This window comes from Pantherophis guttatus, chromosome 4 (genome assembly GCF_059756535.1).
Source record: "Pantherophis guttatus breed Tessera chromosome 4, ASM5975653v1, whole genome shotgun sequence".
Taxonomy (NCBI): Eukaryota; Metazoa; Chordata; class Lepidosauria; order Squamata; family Colubridae; genus Pantherophis; species Pantherophis guttatus.
In genome coordinates, this window is record NC_142066.1 from 134829716 (window position 1) to 134850353 (window position 20638).

A 20638-nucleotide genomic window follows, 5' to 3' on the forward strand; every position below is an offset into this window, starting at 1 on the left:
AAACTGGCATGTACAATGTAACAAAAGTTGTACTGAAAGAAGGTGGGGAATGAACTTTTGTAATGAAAAGCTTGAAAGTATTCCAGCTTGCTGTGTATTTCTTGTGTCAGTTTTGGTTGTCTTTGTGCTAAAAAGTATTTCTTGTGTATAGCTGCCTTGGCTGTCGAAGAGTTTGGCTTTGAACGATTTCATGCACTAATTCTGTAAGTAACACGTTGCAGCACTTAAAATATTCAAAATTATCATTTTAAGATATAAGCTTAGTATTGTTTTATCCCATGTGGCTGAACATCAAGATTAAACCTGCTTATGCTCATGCAACTTGCTGCTTTAAAACCAGAAAGAAACATACTGTTAGGAGTGGTAGGAAATAACACCTGAAATTTTACATGAATTTTTGAAATAGAGAGGAAAAAGAGTATTAAGTGTGCAGACTCCTGGAGTTATAATTTTCTGTTTTTGTCCAATAGTTTTGATGGGTTTACAAATTTTAAAATTATTAAAACCATTCAGTCGCCTCAATCCAAGAGATGGGCAGCAAAATAAATTTAATAGTAATAATAATTATCAGTGATGCCTCTGTTCTGTGAGCCACAGTGATTATCAGTAAATTTTAAACTACAATTCAAAATATTTACTGTGACCTATAGAGCCCTTCAGCTAGGATGTGGACCTAGTTGACTGATGGACTGTTTTTCTCCCATTGTTTCTGCTCACTGGGTAAATTCTGACCCAATGGGTAGGCTCTGATTATGATCAGTCCCAGGTGATGTGCCTTTTCTATCATGGCACCTGCTCTTTGAAATAGTGTACTCTGGAGGCTAGTGTTGGCTCCAAACTGACATCCTTTAAATGGACCATGAAGATTGATTGTTTTTCCAGATGCTAGTTTAGGAAGAATATGCCTTTTAATGTTATTGTATTGAATCTGTTTTTAATTTATATATTGCCTAAAGTCATTATGAATTGGGCAACCTATAAATTTAATCCATATATACATGCATTAATTTAGAATATATTCTAAATATATTCTATATTGTTACTGGCAATATGTGTAAAAATTGGCATTATATAGAATGCTTAGGAAATCTATAGAATATGTAACTTTTTAGGAAAGTATTAAATGTCTATTATTTTAATACGCTTTCCCAATAGGCATTGTATGTAATATGTAGGCATTATGCAGAATGACAAGAATTATTTGGGCTATTATTTGAAAAAAAAGTCATGAAATGGTTAGGGTTAGAGTTTATTTAAAAGACATATATGAAAATGAAAGAAGAAAGGCAAAATAAAGAACAGGACTTTCTTACTGGGAAAAAAAACGAGAAAAATACCAGTATTGAAAATACCACTACTTGCAACAAGGAAGGCTAGAATGGCATTTTAGGGAGAATATTTTATGCTTCGCAGGATTGCCTTTTGGCATTGCATAGAATGTGTATAAGTGTGTGAAATATTAACTGTTTCCATACTTTGGCATCCCAATTTGGCATTCTAAAAATTTTCTAGGCATTGTATAAAATGCCTAATTTCATACATTAAACATAACCTGTATAAACGTAGTGGAAATTTTAATAAGGTACCCATTTACTTTATAACATGTCAAATCTTTTCAGATTTGGAATCTTAAACATGTTTCTAAAATGTTGATTTATTGTGCTATATTGATACCACTAATAATGTATACCTGCTATAACTACTGATTTTCCTAATAGACAATTGTTCTTACTTATATTGCATTTGCATTAATCACAAGTTCTGAATGCCCTTTGAATGCCTAACTGACTTTTGTTTTTAATCTTTAGCAAGCGTTCATATGCCAACTTTTCTGATTTCAAGGATGCAGTTTGGAATCACCATGCAATGTGGGGAAATAAATTTGGAGTGTTACTTTTTCTGTATTCTGTGATACTTACTAAGGTGTGTTTTTAAAACTATTTTAGAACTTCTAAAATAACTTCATTAAATTATATGAGTTAGGCTTCTAGCATAAGAATGTATCTGTATGTGTGTATATGTTTATATAGCTTTAGGTTCTGGTCTTTGCTAGCTGTAGGTTTATTTCTGAAATGATTATAATAGGGTTGGTTAGAGGAAGACTATTTAAAAGATTAAAGGATGTTTTAAATAATGTGTTTTTTCCTCCTAAGATGAACAGAATAAAATGCAGAATAAATGTAGTTTAAAGAGTAATAGTATTTGTATATATGCTGAATTTTAAGTCTTTGCTAAAAAATATGGAGACTTTGCTACTTTATACAGCCTGGAATTTCTTGAGAGATTCTGGAATGAGTTGAAGTGGCTTTTAGCTTTATACTACAACAGGAGAGGATATTGTATAGGATAGTATTTATTGGCAATTAAATTATATGAAAAAATAAACAAATTGTAAGGTAAGTCACTTGTTTGAATTTTCAGTCACAACTAACCTTCAGAATAGCTAAAACCTATTAAATATGCATGCTAAAGAATTGGGAAAAATATATTTCTTAGCACAAATGTGTGGCCATTGTCCTATAATTTTTAAGGGCATTGAAAATATAAAAAATGAAATTGAAGATTCAGCCGAACCATTGATAGATCCTGTTTATGGTCATGGAAGGTAAGCTTTGTTATTTCTATCTTCCTTAAACTAGTGACTGAACAAATGCTAACCTAAAAATAGAATTATGTAATCATTAATCATCACTTGATAAAAATATGTGTAACTAGCTTTTAATGTAATATTTATTACTCGTTGCAAGCACCTCTTACAAAGTTGCATTGAAAGTTAACTTTTTACGCCTTGTAATCTAAAATGAATGTCTTGGCTATCCAAAAAGGTATATGCACAGGGTACTGTGTTTTACTATGCAGTTTAGTGAGTAGTAAAAATATATCAACTTTTTTTAGCAAAAAGCAACAGTGCAATTATCAAAAACCTTTTCTTCTGCCTTTTAAGCCAAAGTTTAATTAATCTTCTGCTGACGGGATTTGCAGTATCTAATGTCTGGGATGGAGATAGGGAATGCTCAGGAATGAGTAAGTATGAATTTGAATTGCCTTATAGTAATGTTAAATAAAAAAACCTTATTTATTTGCCTTTGCTTTGAATTTGAATTGCATTCAATTCAATTCAGATAAACTAATTCTGTATCTTTATTGGAATTATCAAATATTTCTTTCTGTTTAATGAGTGCTTCCTACTGATAATCCCTCCAGGTATGCAATCAAGCTTATTTTCTACAACACTCTAGAACAGGTTTTATTGATAAACTCTTTCCCCATAAGATTTTATTTCAGGCCTAAAATGCTAGAAATAGTAATTGAACATCAATGAAAATTTTAAATGAATTGTATACCATAAAAAATTATAATTTTACTAAACCGCTATACTGTCTATGTGGGTAGAATGGATTTTTCATAGTGGTTCTGTGACTTTTCAGTTTGACCTTTTGTTCAGATTTTAAACTTATCATCATCTAAAGTTAGACTGAAATAACAATTGAGCTAGATAAAAACAGCGTAAAGTTGCAGGCTATACTGTATATAGCCCTGAGCTCCTTCCTTCTAAAGGTGCAGTTAATTCATCCTATAAGATTTTGATCTTGCAGCCTTGAATAACTGATTATAAAAGGGAAAATCTAATATTAAATAATCATTCTACTTTCTTGCCAAAATCTGATGTAACACTTTCATTTTTCAGCAACTGTTGCATATCAAGACTTTTAAGTTACAGATATTCCTTGATTTATGACTGATGCTTAATGGACAGCAGAAGCTACAATGTACTAAAAAAGTTATTTACAACCCATTCTTGAAGTTACAACTATCTCACTATCACCTTGGTGACATGATTACATTTTGAACACTTGGAACTGACTCACATTTGCAATCAGTTGCAGTGTTCCATGTCCACATGATCCTGTTTTGTGACTTTTTGCCATTTTCTGGCAAAAAACACCCATTTGATAAGCTAAATTCAGACATATGGCCATGTGATTCACTTAACAACTGTGATCCACTTAATGACCATAAAACGGTCATAAAATTAAATCTAATACATAATGGCTTGATTATTAAAATTTTAGGATTAATTGTGGTTATAAATTGAGGATTACCCATATCCCACCAATAAATGAGTGCAATATTTTTAAATCCACAAGATGGCAGTAGCCCATAAAGAAAAAAATTATTAAAGCTTTTAGAATAAGATAATAATGTTTCTCCAAAATCATCAGATGGTAATAAAGTGCTGTTTAATTATGACTGTGTGTGCAAATGAGTTAGTTTTTCATTGCTAAGTATTTTAAAATCTGATCTCTAAAAGTGTTTTTATGCAATCAAATTGCTGTGACAGTGTACTGCCGAAAAATGTATCAGATTCTATCTTTGAGTTTAGTCTTGTGACCATGTCTGAATGAAAGCTTAATCCCCATATCACTTTTTGTTTAACCAAGTGGATGTTGCATGTATTGCCATGTGTTGCAATTTGATTAGAAGCAAATTATTATTGGAAGATTTAAAACTGTGAATATATGTTGTTTTATGTTGTAAAGAAAGAGCTTGGAATAACTGGAAAAATTGAAATAGAATGTAAAATTGGCATTTACACACACGCACGCACGCACACACACGCACGTACGCACGTACCTCTCTTCCTCCCTCTCTCTCAATAACATCTAAAGAAAACTGAAATGTAGAAGGATAATAGAATAGCATGTAACGTCATGAAATGGTCTGCCTATCTCAATGTAGTCTATGCTAACTGGCAACAGTGATTGGATAGTGGAGAGGGACCTTCAAATTGTAGTTAAATACATGAAGTGATGATTTTTGAAACTTTTGCAAGCAAACACTTGCATTTCTATAACAGGAAAGCACCGATCTGAAATGACTCTAAATACATGTCATCAATATATGGGATTGCAGAGGATGGGTTGGATTCCCTCTTATATTAGTTCTTGGGATAGGCTGTGAAGTAGTTATTCATTTGTAAAGAGCAAACTCTTTCAAAAAGGAATACATATTATAGGCGATGGAAAGGAATACATTGTTAAGAAGACAGCTTATCTTTTAGGATACAGAGTGGGCAGCTCAGAATAATTTTTATAAAAACTAAACACATGTTAAATGAATAAAACCATCTACTGCTATCAGTTCTAGTTATGAGTTTGGTTGAAATAATCTTCAAATAGAAATTTTATATACCTGCTTTGTTTAACCCCACAAACTTTAAATTATAATGGCTAATTTAAAGGGTTGTTCTGATTTAATCCAGATTCTTGTCAAAACAAGAAATTCTGACCCTTGCTATGAAGAGTTGCTATGTCATTGTTACAATTTCGAAGGACAAATTTTTCTGGTAGATGTGTGAGATTCGTTACTGAGATTCTATATACATGTTCCACCTCGAAATAAATGTGATGTGTGTTCAAAAATTATACTGTTGCCTAAACCCAAGAGTTTTTAGTCACTTTAGCTTAGTTTCCTTTGTATTCTAGCAGAGTTTCTTGAATTCATAAGTATTTGTTCTAATTGTTCAGTTATACAGTCTTTTTCTGATGTGTGCTTTTCAGTTACTATTTATTTGTCTATATTTGCTTCATTAAACATAAAAAAATACTAAAAATAAGAAAATATTATTTTAATGTCGCTTATTTCAGTTGTATTATTCCCTCTATATTTTTATTTGCCATTCACTTTTTTAATATAGAACAAAAATTTCATTGTATGGTGTAACTAAGAAAAAGAACTATGAATCAGACTTTAAATAATCTAACATAGGAATGTTGTCTCTCTTCAGAATTACTTGGAATTAATAAACAAGGAGCTGTTGGTTTTTTGACACTTATGGAATCCCTGAGATACTGTAAGGTAAGCTTTTTAAAACCTGTCTTATGAAAGCATGATTAATTATATGACTTGAAAAAACAGTTCACTTATGTCTAATGAATGAAAGCATTACCCAGTATTATCTTAAATTTCTTATATTAGAGGCAATTGCATACTTAGATATAAAGATAAAATTTATAATTTTCTTCTTTAAAAGAAGCATTCACTGTTACAGTAGTAGTTAAAAGAGATCAGATTATTCCCAATTGGAAATTGATTTTTTTGTTGCATGCTTAACTCTGTTTATTATATCAGCAATCAGTCATTAACATTTATTAGGTCTATGCGGTGCTTAGAATAAAGAGCAGAAAATGTGTTTCTGAACACATGTAGGAATACAAGTAACATCTGCTGGCAACTCTTTAAACCAAACATGTCCTTTCCTAAGATTGTATTACAGCTGTGGAGAGTTGCTGCATGATCCAGGAAAAAGACTGTTTTAAGCAATTGCTGAAAAGTGCTATACAAGCATCTCACTATGTTCTGAAACATCTTTTTCCATTCCAGTACAAATCACTCCATCAGCTTGACATGTATATCGCACCTCACTTTAACCTCATAGCAACACTTTTGTCAGCTACATAAGGCTCTGTGAGAAAGACTGGCTCAAAATTATCTAATATGTTTCGTAATCAGACTTTAATCTGAGCCTTACTAATATAAACTAATGCCTTTACCAAATGATATACTGAATTTCTATTTTTATATTTGTTTCTTATTTTAGTACAAAAGTTAAATAACAACTGGTTCTCACCCCTGATCTATGATACTTTTCCTTGGAATGCAATTTAAGCCATAGTTAGAAAGCCAGTGTCCAGATGTAGACTTCTTTTCCTTAAGAGTACTCTCAGTCTTGTTTACCCAACAATATTTTGAAGCAGAAGTATGCATTATGTGCTCCATAAAAATGTGCTAATTCATTTTTGTTTTGTTTTGTTTTAATGTTCTTGTTTTTCTTAGGTTGGATCCTATTTGAAGTCTCCAAAATTCCCTATTTGGATACTTGGCAGTGAAACTCATCTTAGTGTCTTTTTTGCCAAGGTAGGATTCCTTCCTTTTTTATTTCAATGTTTTGGCCCAAATAATACTCTTTGAGTCTTATAGTTCAAGTTTTTCTTAAAGTATAATAGTTTTTCCACACAATAGTGTTTGCAAAACAGATTGGTAATATTGAAAGTTAAATGAAATATATTTCTCTAAATCTATTGAACTTAAAAAAATGTTTTAAACATGTGGCTTGTTATGATTGAAATGTTTTTAAAACTTTCTTGATTGCTTGGTATGGCAAAGAAACAAAATCCCTTTGTAATATTTTTTCAGAAATAACAAATCCATACATGGCTATTTTTAGAAAGTTATGTATTGTATTACATGTATTGTACTCTGTGATTTTTCAGTGCTGCAAATAAGGGTTCTGATTTAATCCAGAACGGTTTATCAAAACAAGAAATGGCTCACCATTGCTTATATTGAATTGGTTTTTGATGAACCAAAGAGGTGAAATTTGCTTCAGTTCAACATTATTTCAGTCTTTAATTAAATCTTCCATTATTCAGCTCCTGTCAAATTTGCAATAACTGAGTGCTTTTTTTTTTTAAAGAAAAGATAAGAATGAAGAGCAGAAAATTAAAAATAACAGAAGCATCATACTAAGGGAGTTCAAGAAATTTTAACAAGGAAAATATTAAGTAAAAGTAATGAATTTCCAGAAAGACTAAAGAATCTTATTTTATTTTGAGCATTAAAGATATATGCGTTCATGATCAAAACCGAACTTTAAACTGCATTATAGTCTATTTATTAAGATATATTCCTGTGAGGCAGAATTAGATCAGTAAGCAAAGTTATGCCACTTCCATATTGCTGAGTCTAGCACATGTATGTATATATTTTTCTAACTAATTTTACTGTGTATAGACTCTAAATATGATAGTCTGAAAGGTTTTACTGTTCATGACTAACTGTGGACCATGAAAATGAAATTGTTTATACACCTAGTAGGTTGAATTCATTTTTTCTTTTGGAAGAAAAATCTAGTTTCTGTCTACTTCCTGTTCAAGGTTTTAGCAGTTTACTTCTAAAAGAAATAACTGCAAAATGTTTTATATTTTAATTAGGTGTAGCTACTATAGTATATGAACTACAATGTTCAGAAAGTTTCAGAAACAGTGGTGTCTTATTGAAGGCAAATCAAGATTGCCTATGTCTGAATGTATAATATGAAATGTTGGGACCATATAAACTCTATCATTTTAAAAGAAACAAATAAGAATTGACCTATTGAAAAAGGAGTAGAAGAGAATGCGATGCAAACTACCAGAATCTTATTTTGAGAAATAAAAACAATATTGTCTTATTCTGTTTTTTATAAACACTTTATTCTTTGTATTGAAGATCAAAGAATTGAAAGTATATTTTTAAAAATCTAGTTAAAAACTAGTATTGGTTTGTGGTATTATATTCTTCAAAACCCATATTTTCACATTTAGCTGAATTTATCTGCTATATGCTTGATAGCTGACTTTGAAGCATCTTAATGTATGTCAAAGAAGAAATGTTGAAACTTGGTGAATATTGGTGCAATTATATGGATGACAAAAAATTTAGTAGTCTTTTTGTCACCTGTTAACTATTTGATCATCCTGTAGACAGTAATGTATTTGACAGATATTGACTGCCCACCTACATTGCATATATTCTTGTATACAACATTTAATTTCATTCTTTACAAGTGTAGTTAAATAACCTTGCAAATTCATTTTATGTTCTCTTTTGAAGTGGTTTTGATTTTCTTCATTGTCTCCTTGTGTTGAAATGTGTACACCAATATACACAATGTTTTATTACTCTCTAGTAAGAGAAAAGTATTAAGGAGACAACATAAGAATATTTATAAATTTTAGTTTTGTGTTCTGGATATTATTTTTAATTGAATATTTTGCAATATAAATTGGTACCTGTGAGAAAAGAAATACATGAATTATGCAAACAGTTCAGATTATTACACATAATTTCAAATGAAACTATTTTGTTTATGCTGTGGCATATTAGCATATTCAACGTAGTAATATAATATTAAATCCAATTCTGATACAGATGCTCTTCTGTGAGTTATTAAATGACTTTAAAACTATCTGGATGTTAATTGTATACTATAAATTATCCATAGGATTAAAGAATTTAATTTATATCACTGTGGTCATAATTTCAGTTTGCTATTGTACTTTGAGCACAGTGTGAATATAATTATCAAATACTGCCCTTATATGAAAAGTAGTTAATTGCTGACATCCTGTGATGCTGCTTTGTAAATTGGCTTAAGCCAATATAGGGCTATAAAATTGAAATAAATAGAAGATAAAATTAAGTCCATATTTTTTTAAAAAAAAGTTGTCTTACTTCACTAACAAGAAAAAGTGCATAAAAATATAAGAATAGTTCTCTTTTTATATATAGCAATTTCTTCTTTGATCTAAATGACTGAAGTTGTTTGGCATGCCTCAACTCAGAATAGCCTTAAATTATACTGAATTAGTAACAGTTTAAAAGTTTAAATTTAAGTATATATTTTTTCAAGCTTACAACTTGTAATATATTTCAAATATATTTGAAAAGTTTTCAAGCTATACAGAACTTTTTGAACACATTTCTGTCACTATTCTATCTTGCCCATACTAACCTGAATTAATTGTAGCACTAAATACTAAGAAAGCTATTAACAGAATTTTAAACATTTTGTTTTTCCTGGGCTGTAATAGTATCTTCTCCAAAAATAGTATCTTCTCTATTTAGCATATATGAAATTGGTTTTCTGATGAGTACTGTATAGTAATTGTATATAGCTTCATCCTATATTTAGATTAACAGAATTTAGGAAGTTTTTAAAAATGGTTTGTTAAAACAGAGTCCAGGAAATTCTATCAGCAGTTCTGTTGCTGTAGGGTTTGTATGTGCTGTTTTTAATTTTTAAGAATGAAAACAGCTGACAAATACTCATTAAAATATACTAATGGACTATGTGTGTTTGCCTTCCAGGGTAAACATGAGTTCCTAAAATAAACCTATATTATCAAGGAAAACTAGATTTAAATGGCAGCAAAATGAACAGTAAGAATAGTAATATGATTTAAAGAATGAAACACTATATGTCCTATCTTTGTGATATGGTATGCTTTGAAAAGAATTTGGAAAACAACAAGTAAGATTTCTTCTATGGAAAATCAAGAATTTAGGATGTATTTTGATAATATGCATAACATAGGTGCTTGTGTTTGGCAAGAGGTTTGGAGATTCGGAAGATAAAATAAATACATATGGGGAGAGTTTACATGTCAATAAATATTACTGCTGCTTAGAGTGAATGAACAGTTTGCTTTTCAGTACTTTGCAATAAAAATAATACTTTATTCAATTATAAAGATGGAGAACAAAAAAATCTATGTAACAAATATAGTGAGAGAGAAGTTTTGTAAAACCAATTCTTTCACTTGTGATATATAGCAAGAGCTTCAATATCCAATGGAAATGTTTTTCTTAGAATCATCAGGGAAGAAATCAGGGCAGAAATAATACCTAATGAGACAACTATGTAGGAAGAAGCCACACTGCCATCAACACAAGCAGGGCAAGCTGCTGTATATAAACATGTATATGCTATGTACATTGGGACTGCAAATCTCGCACTGATGATGCTACTTAGCTGGGTTGTGAAATGATTGCCAGAAAACAACCAAGCTTAGACAGTCCTTGACCATTCAACATTTAAAAAATGTTAGAAAACCTCAAAACTTTAATTTGGGAATCTATATCCTGTTTTCTCTAGTACAAAGCTAAAAAAGGTCATTTTGCATAATAAGTAATTGCAAAAGGCTTTATGCATCATTTGTTGGTATACTACTCTGGATTGCCACATCATAGATTTGTAGCTACTTATCTGTTTAGTATAATCATCTGCTAAAGCAGCAGTTCTCAACCTGGGGGTCGCGACCCCTTTGGGGGTCGAACGGCCATTTCACAAGGGTCGCCAAAGCCCTCTCTCGCCCCCCCCCCACGCCTTCACTCACCCTCACCCTCTGCCTCTGTTGGATCGCCCGGTCGCCGTTCGCTTACCCCGCCCACTCCCAATCTATTGCTGCCTCCGGAGTCCCAGCTGATGGCTAGAGGGAAAAAAAACTTTAAATTCTTGCCGCGGGGCTTCAAAGAGCTAGCTGCAAAGAGGTAAATTCCTGGAGCAAGTTTTTTTCCCCCTAGCTATGCTGAAAAGAGAAAGCGAAAGCAGGGTCTTTGCTGCAACGTGACAAAATGAGGCAGAGAGATTTCTTTTTCTTTTTCCTCACCAAAAAAGGTAGGTACAAAACTGCAAACAATGGGAAATTTAGGGCAAGAGGAGGCTCAAGATTTTAAAACACAAAAGAAAAAATGCTCTATTTAAGTAGGGAATTGTAATAATTGAGATACTATTAATTTTATATTGTGTTGAAAGCAGAAACGGTTAAGTTGTGGTTTGGAGGAATATATGGGGGAAATTATTTGGTTTATTATTGGTAAATATAATTAATTGATTTGTAAGAAATTGGATTGCATGGAAATAATTGGAATATTCATGTTCATATTGATTAATATACAAAAAAAGATAGTTATATAACTAATTGATTTATATTAAAATGTTGAATTTGTATTAAACAACTGTATTACATAATTAACCAATGTGAGGATGGATATGAAAATAGATGACAATGCGAAGGGGTATAATATAGAATAGAAGGGAAAAATTGAATTTGATTAAGATTAGAGATGAGGATGAAGGGTAATATTGTTTTTTTAAAAAAATATATGAGGAATAAATATGGTAAAAAGGAAATATAGAAATTGTAAATTTAATTGAAATGACTAAATACTGTGTTGGAAGAAATATCCTTCTGGGTTCTGCTCCAAGTGGGGAAAAAGACACTGGAAACATGGAGACTGTTTGGAAAGATGTTTTAATGGTGGACAGGATCACATGGCTTGATGGGGCCCATTGTGTTAGTTTCTGTTGCTATTGTGTTTCAAATGTCCTTTGACAAAGGATTGACTTTCTGCCTCTGGCCCATTAACAAAGGATGGGGGGCAGGAAGGTGGGAGCTGCTTTGTCTGTAAAATATGCTTCTCCATTTCTCATCCAGGGAAATATAATATTCTGCCTTTTTAATATTTCCCAAAATATTTCATTCTTCTAGGAAAGGGGTGGGTGCTAACCTCCTACAACTGTTTAAATTTGTGGACCGGCCAAATACTCTGTTCAAAGAAAATACGTTGTATGTTTGTATGTGTGTTTCTAATTATTGCTATTTATTCCTATTTGTTCTCTTTTATTCTTTAAAGTTTAACAATTCATTCTTTATCTTAATATCTTTATATTTGTTTGGGGTTGGCTTTCTTCCCTTTCATCTTTTTTATTGTACAGCAATCTTTCTCCTCAAACCTACCACCTCTGTCTTTTCTTTCCTTCTTACTTTCTCTTCCCCCCCTTCTTCTCCCTACTTCCTCTTCTTTTCTCCTTCCCCTCCTCTCTTCCTCCCTCTCGTACCCTCACTCCTACTCTAATTTCTCTTCCCTTCCTTCATCCCTCTCTATTGCTGTATCCTTTTATGCATATGGACTACTCAGAGGGCTGAAAAAGTTATTTTTGACTGGTCCTCGCACTTTTGACCAGTCCTCAAACTTACGACTGTCCTCACAATTTATGTTTTTGTCCTATCTTGTCACCATGGTGAAGAGAAGCAGTTGTGAAATGAGTGACACGGTTGTTAAGAATGCTGCACAGGCATAAATGTGAGGATGGTCATAACTGCGAAGACCGGTCAAATTAATTAATAGAAGGGGGAAAAAAGTGACCGCATAGAAACAAATGGGGTAGGCCAGGAACTAAGATCCCTTTTTTATGCAATTGCTTTATTTAAAAGATAGAGGAGGGACAGAAAGTCTTTTCTTTCTTGATCAGCTCTCAAATTTTTTTCTGGATTTGTATGTTCATAGGCTTGTGTAGGAGGCTATAGAAAAATTCTTTTTAAAGCTTCTTCAAGCACTGTTTGGTGTGGTAGCTGAATTATCTTTCAATTCTGAAGTTCCTTTCTATCTAAATTTAGATAGTCTTGTAAAGACTTCATGCTATTTTTTGTAGTAAAAACACAGATTTGTCAGCTTTTTTCTAGTGGTTTCTTCTAGAAAGTTATGTTTCCTTTATAAAACATTTTCCTTATAGCTACAACAGTGAGATTCAATTAAATTTTATGGATTTTTCCCCTAGGATGTGGGTCTTGTTGCTCCTGAAGCACCTTCAGAACAGGCCAGGCGGGTCTTTCAGACATATGACCCTGAGGGTAAGCAATCTAGAGGCCATTTCAGTTGCCTCTCAGGAAATTAAGCCTGAGTTTCTTCCTACATATATTGGTCGAAGTAAAAATGCAACAAATTTCATCAGTAAAGTTATCTCTCACAGATAATATAAAGTGTCTGGAATTTTTTTAATGTTACATCCATATTTTCTGTGTTATTGGCTACTATTTATCCAGTCCTTAAATACAATTTACCATGTTGAGTAATTGCTGCTGTGGGACTGAGATCAGGGCCAGTGAAAGGAATTTGAGGCCCAATGTAACACCAGGTTTGTCTTCTCCTCACATAGCTATAGATTAATAGTGCAGACAGATTCTTGCATAGCTACAGAATGTGAACTAAAATAATAAGTAACTAGAAGAAATTTACTGGTTTAATTTTGAAAGTCTATTTTACTGAATTCCTGTACTTTTTGCTATAGCAATTGCCTCATTTTAGAATGAATAACAGAACAAAGAAACAGTAGTTGCTCTGATAATCTTTTTTACCTAAGAAATGTCACAGTGCCCATTTATTCCAGTTTACTGACCTTTAATTTGTTACTCATCTGTGAGGTGGCCTGACTCACAGCTACTAAGCTTACTCAAGAGAACCATTTATGAAAGTCCAATATAAAATGTCAGCTGGATCATCGCTATCATCTGTTCATACTATTAAATAATGCCCCGTCTCCTCTGCCTCTTCTCTCTCTCTTGGCTTGGAAGAGAGAAAGTAGGTTGGGGAAAATGGCATGTTTTGCCTGCACTGCTTGCACCTTCTCTATCCCTCAGCAAAAGCACTGGCCAAGCTTAGCCAAGATAACCTTCAACATTTCCTTAAAAAGGAAGATATAAACGCTGGAAAACTAGGACTGCTATTGATATTTATATCTTTTCCTGGCACTGCTTAGTGGTTTTGGGTTGTCTAGCAAAGTTTTGCAGAACACCTTTCTCCTGCCAGTGTCCACATCACACTTACACAAGATCAATCCCTTTTTCTTCTTTGTTCATAAATGTTAAAAGTATTTGATTTTGACATTCTGGATAAACTAGCAAGCCTTGGACAGAGAGGCTGGATAGTGGAACATGGCACCAAGATGAACAGGAAGACAGTGTAGCTTCAATGATAGTTGGTTATCATCTGCCATTATCATTCATGCATCCTGCCCTGCTTTTCATCTGTTGATTGCTTGGTCTTATGCAGTCAGGAAGGAAGGCAGGAACATCCATAATTGCTAGAGCAGAGCAAAGTGTTTGGGCAGCAGGGGGATCAGAGGTGAGGCACATGAGAAGTACCCCAATTAGGTGGTCTCCAGTTTTACAGGACCCAGTAGAACTCCGTATTCTTCAACTGCCTTAAACTATCCCTGATTCTCTGGATCTATGAATACATAGATGTCAATTTATGGTTTTAGGCTCAAAAGGTCCATCATTTCAAGCCATTAAACCAGTGATTGCAACAGATTAATAGACATAGTTTCCCTGTCCAGAGTATGATACTTAGAAAAGTGGAAAATTTTCCCAAATGACACCTTCCTGTATGAGAGCACCTTAATGAAACTGGCTTTTATACCCGCATATGAATAAATGTTAACTTCTTCCCACTCAAAAAGTATTAGTGCTAATCAGTCAACAAAAGCATTATGCTGGAATGTTAATTAAAGTACTTTTTTCCTCAGATAATGGCTTTATACCAGATCCTCTTCTAGAAGATGTAATGAAGGCCCTGGATCTTGTATCAGATCCTGATTAGTAAGTATAAATTGCCTACAGTTATGATATCAAATCACTGTGATAACTTTTTGGTGGGATAGGATTTTGTGATATGGAAGATGAATGTCTTCTATAATACAGTATTATCTATTAAAAGTCAGTAATATCTGTCCATTTCATATTTTAATTTTGCAAAGATGCTCTAGCCTTTCTTGGGGTTAAAATAAAGGCACACATGTATAGAGATCTGTGCTGATAATTTCCATTTATGGTTATGAAGCTTCCTACCACCACAGACATTCATGAACAGAATTCAGATATAGTCTATAGAGAGAAAGGGTAAGGGGCATAGGTTCTATCCATGTGCCTGAAATCAGAAGTATACACTTACATAAGGGAGGTTCTTGGTCCCAAATATGGCTTGATTATCATTTTAACCCAAATTATAATGTTTGAACAGGATATCTTCATTGTATTAAATGTGTGTTTTGAAGAGATGCTTAATGCTGCTAAGTTTGCATATTTAATTTTCTTGTATTCTCTAAAATAATAAAATCAGGACTGGTTTCTGCAAGACATTTGGAAAATCGATAATGTGTTAATGCTGTGAAATATTTGCAGTAATTGTATAGTCTTCTCAAGTATAATCCCAGAAGTTAGACTGCAATTTCTTTTAAAAAAAAAACTTTACCTAATAAAGTCTGGAGTCGTTATTATTGCTGTTGCTTTGATTTTAAATAGATTTGTAAGTAATCTTACTTTGGCAACAAAATGCCATTCCTTTGCATTTGCTATTCAGATTCTAAATACAACCATTTGATGGTTTTTGGTATTTAAAAGCACAGCATTTAGTCATGCAAAAATATGAATGTGCCTTATTTTGTGTGTTTCATCTTAACAGTGTTAATCTTATGAAAACAAAATTAGATCCAGAAGGACTAGGAATCATCTTACTAGGTCCCTTTCTTCAAGAATTTTTCCCTGAACAGGTAATACCATATTTCTGGGTTCCTGTGATGGAACATATGTAAATAAATATTGTGCAAATCTCAATCCTGAAACCAATAGAGCCAGTGCTAATGCAGAGACGTTGTAATTCTTTAGCTCTTTTGATGAATTTCCAGACAATCCTGGATTTTAGCCATGATGATTTATCCCTGACCTATTCTTTCAAGTTTCCAAATGGTTCCCTCAACACATCTTTCACTGAGTCCATACAGCTTGCTGCTGGTCATCTTCTTTTTCCTTCCACAGTGAAATATATTTCCTAGAAAATGTCATAGTATTACAATCTTAATTTACTATAAATCATTGGAAGTACATTTACAGGTTCTTTTACAGTCCTTGACTTACAACCATTCATTTAGTGACCATTCAAAGTTACAACCACACTGAAAAGAATGACTTACAACTGGTCCTCACACTTACAAATCAACACAGCATTCTCACGGTCTCGTGATCACAATTTGGGTGCTTGGAACTCAGTGTGTATTTACAATGGTTGCAATGTCCCAGGGTCACATGATTGCCATTTGTAACCTTTCCAGTTGGCTTCTGACAAGCAAAGTCAATTGGGGAAGCCAAATTTCCTAAATGAACACATGATTCACTTAACAACTGCAGTAATTTGCTTAACAACCATGGCAAAAAAGGTCATAAAATTGAGCTCAACTCACTTAACAAGCGCCTTGCTTAACAATATATATTCTGGTCTCAATTGTGGTTGACATCAAGGACTACCTGTATTTATTTGTTTGTTTATATCCCATCTTCATTATTTTTACAAATAACTCAAAGTGGCAAATAAATCCAACACACCTTCCTCTATTTTTTCCACAACAACAGCCCTCTGAGGTTGGGCTGAGCAAAAGAGCTTGGCCCAATGTTATTCAGCTGGCTTTCCTAGCTAAGGAAGAACTAGAATTCATTGTCTCCTTCTCCTAACCTGATGTCTCAATCACTAACCAAACTAGCTCCCATTATTACATTTGTAATAAAAAGCAATAAAAAGTGTATAAATGATTTCAGGTCATACACTAACTCCTTCATGTAGTTAGTGTATGACCTGAGATTGATTGCCTTATGCTTCTTCTTAGGATCCAAAGATTCAAGAGTCTTTTACTGTATACCATTACAATGGATTGAAGCAGTCTAACTGTAATGAAAAGGTATGAGAATGTCTTGTAATATTGTTGGATTGCCACTTCCTTAGAAAACAAGAGCAGTAGATTTTAGCCAACTTTGCAATAGATAGTCCCCCAGGATACATGAAGATAGGGGTGGAGACGGCCAGTGGGCTCTGACTAGTGACAGTGAGGAAGAACCAAATTGGCAGGGGTTCTTGGGTGCTTCAGGAGTTGTAAAAATATACATATACACCATGGATTGCTTTCCATTGCTATATGAGATTATCTACATGTACACAGTAGGTAATACCATTACTCTATGAGAAGATGCATCCATTTTGATACTTAGGGCTAATCAAATTCAAAAGCACACACTTGAAAGATGTAGCTGGTCAGCAGTTTATTTCTGATTAAGAGAACTCATTTAATAATTTAATTAATTTTAATTTTTTAAATTTATGTACCGCCCTTCTCCCTGAGGACTCAGGGCGGTGTACAGCCAGAATTAAAAAACATAAAATACAAATATTAAAAAACAATTAAAATATATATAAATTTGGCCCAAAATTAAAAATACAAACCCATTAAAACATTTAAAATTTCTTCTTAAGCCAGCCCGTCTTGCTGGAAAAAGTGGGTTTTAAGGGCACAGCGGAAGGCACTAAGGTCTTGGATTCTCCTTATCTCTGGGGGCAACTGATTCCAGAGGGTAGGTGCCCCCACAGAGAAGGCCCTCCCCCTGGGGGTCACCAGCCTACATTGATTGGCTGATGGCACCCTGAGGAGGCCCTCTCTGTGGGAGCGCACGGGACGATGGGAGGTCATCGGTAGCAGCAGGCGGTCTCGAAGATAGCTAGGCCCAATGCCATGGAGCGCTTTAAAGGTGATAACCAGCACCTTGAAGCGCACCCGGAAGACCACTGGGAGCCAGTGCAGCTCGCGCAGGAGCGGTGTTACATGGGAGCGCCATGCTGCTCCCGTCACTACTCGCGCTGCTGCATTCTGTACCAGTTGGAGCCTCCGGGTGCTCTTCAAGGGGAGCCCCATGTAGAGAGCGTTGCAGTAGTCAAGGCGAGAGGTGACGAGGGCATGAGTGACTGTGCACAGGGAATCCCGATCAAGAAAGGGCCGCAACTGGCGAATCAGGCGAACCTGACAAAAGGTCCCCCTGGTTACAGCTGTCAGATGTTCCTCCAAGGACAGCTGCATATCCAGGAGGACTGCCAGATTGCGAGCCCTTTCTGTGGGGGCCAAAGACTCGCCCCCAATAGTCAGTGATGGAGTCAACTGACTATATCGGGATGCCGGGAGCCACAGCCACTCAGTGTTGGAAGGGTTGAGCTTGAGCCTGTTCCTCCCCATCCAGATCTGCACAGCCTCCAGGCACTGGGACATCACTTCAAGGGCATCATTGGGGGGCCTGGGGTGGAGATGTACAGCTGGGTGTCATCAGCGTACTGGTGGTATCTCACCCCGAAGCCATGGATGATCTCGCCCAGCGGCTTTACATAAATGTTGAACAGGAGGGGCGAGAGGACCGATCCCTGCGGCACTCCACAGATGAGAGGCCTCGAGGTCGACCTCTGCCCCCCTGCCAACACAAACTGCGACCGGTCGGAGAGAAAGGAGGAGAACCACCGCAACACGGTGCCTCCCACCCCCAACTCTTCCAGCCGGTGCAGCATGATACCATGGTCGATGGTATCAAAAGCCGCTGAGAGATCTAACAGGACCAGAACAGAGGAGCAACCCCTGTCCCGAGCCCTCCAGAGATCATCAATCAACGCGACCAATGCCGTTTCCATGCTGTGCCCAGACCTGAAACCCGACTGGAACGGATCTAGATAAGATGTTTCCTCCAGGAATTGTGGGAACTGTCGCGCGACCACACTCTCCACAACCTTCGCCATGAAGCAAAGGTTGGAGACAGGACGGTAGTTGGCCAATATTGCCGGATCCAGGGACGGCTTCTTGAGGAGAGGCCTCACCACCGCCTCCTTCAAGGCAGCGGGGAAGTGGCCCTCACTCAGCGAAGCATTGATAACACCCTGGAGCCAGCCTCGTGTAACCTCCCGGGAAGCCAGTACCAACCAGGAGGGACACGGGTCCAGTAAACATGTGGCCGCACTAAGTCTCCCCAAAATCCTGTCCACATCATCGGGAGTCACAGCGTCAAACTCCTCCCAGATAACATTCTCAAGACTATTCCTCGTCACTCTGCCCTGATCTACCCAGTCAGAGTCCAAATCCCCCCGGATCTGAGCAATTTTGTCATACAGGTATTGTCCAAAATCCTCCGCCCTGCCTTCCAAGGGATCCTCCCGCACTCCCAGATGGAGCAGGGAGCGGGTCACCCTAAACAGGGCGGCCGGACGATTCCCTGATGACGCAATAGAGGCGGAAAAGTAATTAAACTAGATAGGTCTTAATATGCGAGCTTACCAGTATTCAATCAGATTCAGCGAGACTGGCCCTCCAACCGCTCTCCAGGCGTCTTTTCCGGCGCTTCATTTCCCTCAACTCCTCGGTGAACCAAGGAGCCGCACGGGATCGGCACCGGGTCAGAGGCCGCAAAGGCACGACTCGGTCCAAGGCCCCACCAGCCGCCTGATCCCAGGCGGCTACCAGGTCCTCGGCCGAGTCATGTGCTAGAACTTCAGGAAATGGCCCAAGCTCCATCTGGAACCTCTCAGGATCCATCAGACGCCTGGGGCGGATCCATCTAATTGGATCCGCCTCCCTGCGGCGGGGGGCAGCGGTTCGAAGATCTAGGCGAAGGAGTGAGTGGTCTGTCCATGACAAGGGTTCCATGTCTATATCCCCAATAACAAGACCACTCAACCACTGGCCAGAGACAAAAATCAGGTCCAGAGTGTGACCTCCCCTGTGAGTAGGGCCATGAACTAACTGGGTCAGGTCCATGGCTGTCATGGAAGCCATGAACTCCCGAGCCACCTCAGACGTTTCACCAACGGATGGCAAGTTGAAATCACCCATGACTAAAAGCCTGGGTGTATCTACTGCCACCCTGGCTATCACGTCGAGTAGCTCAGGTAGGGCTGTTGCCACGCGGCAGGGAGCCAGGTACGTAAGCAACAAGCCCATCTGAACCCCATGACCCCACCTCACAAGGAGGGACTCACATCCGGCTACCTGAGGCACAGTGGTCTCCCTCGGACCCAGATCCTCGTTAATAATAACCGCCACCCCTCCCTCCCCTCCCCTGGGCCCTCGGCTGATGGAATGCTCTGAAGCCTGGTGGGCACATTTCGACCAGAGGGACGCCGCCCTCCGGGCCCAACCAGGTCTCCGTAATACCCGCCAGGTCCGCTCCTCCCTCTTGAATAAGATCGTGAATGAGGGGGGCCTTATTTACCACGGACCTGGCGTTGCATAGCATCAGCCGAAGGCCCAGATCCTGAGTATCTAAGCCACCTAGTGTCCGAGTGGAGCCTTGGGGACCGGGGCAAGCAATTGCTCTCAGATAGCAAGTGCGAGCCCCCGACACATGATATGGTCCCCTGCTCCCGCCATATCTGCCCCTCCCATTCACCGTGCTGATGGAAA

The 20638-nt window shown here is 36.4% G+C and overlaps 1 protein-coding gene across 2 annotated transcripts in view; it reads left to right on the forward strand.

Annotated features, from left to right (window-relative positions):
• The window catches only part of MINDY3 (MINDY lysine 48 deubiquitinase 3), a 32771-nt gene that overhangs the window by 9976 nt on the left and 2157 nt on the right, over positions 1 to 20638 (forward strand). For both annotated transcript variants that reach the window (XM_087892850.1, XM_087892848.1), the window contains exons 6-15: positions 152 to 203; positions 1809 to 1923; positions 2532 to 2605; positions 2945 to 3024; positions 5789 to 5859; positions 6838 to 6918; positions 13166 to 13238; positions 14912 to 14984; positions 15847 to 15934; positions 17042 to 17113. In XM_087892850.1, the coding sequence (XP_087748976.1) occupies positions 152 to 203; positions 1809 to 1923; positions 2532 to 2605; positions 2945 to 3024; positions 5789 to 5859; positions 6838 to 6918; positions 13166 to 13238; positions 14912 to 14984; positions 15847 to 15934; positions 17042 to 17113 (779 nt within the window). The remainder of the gene's footprint in view (positions 1 to 151; positions 204 to 1808; positions 1924 to 2531; positions 2606 to 2944; positions 3025 to 5788; positions 5860 to 6837; positions 6919 to 13165; positions 13239 to 14911; positions 14985 to 15846; positions 15935 to 17041; positions 17114 to 20638) is intronic.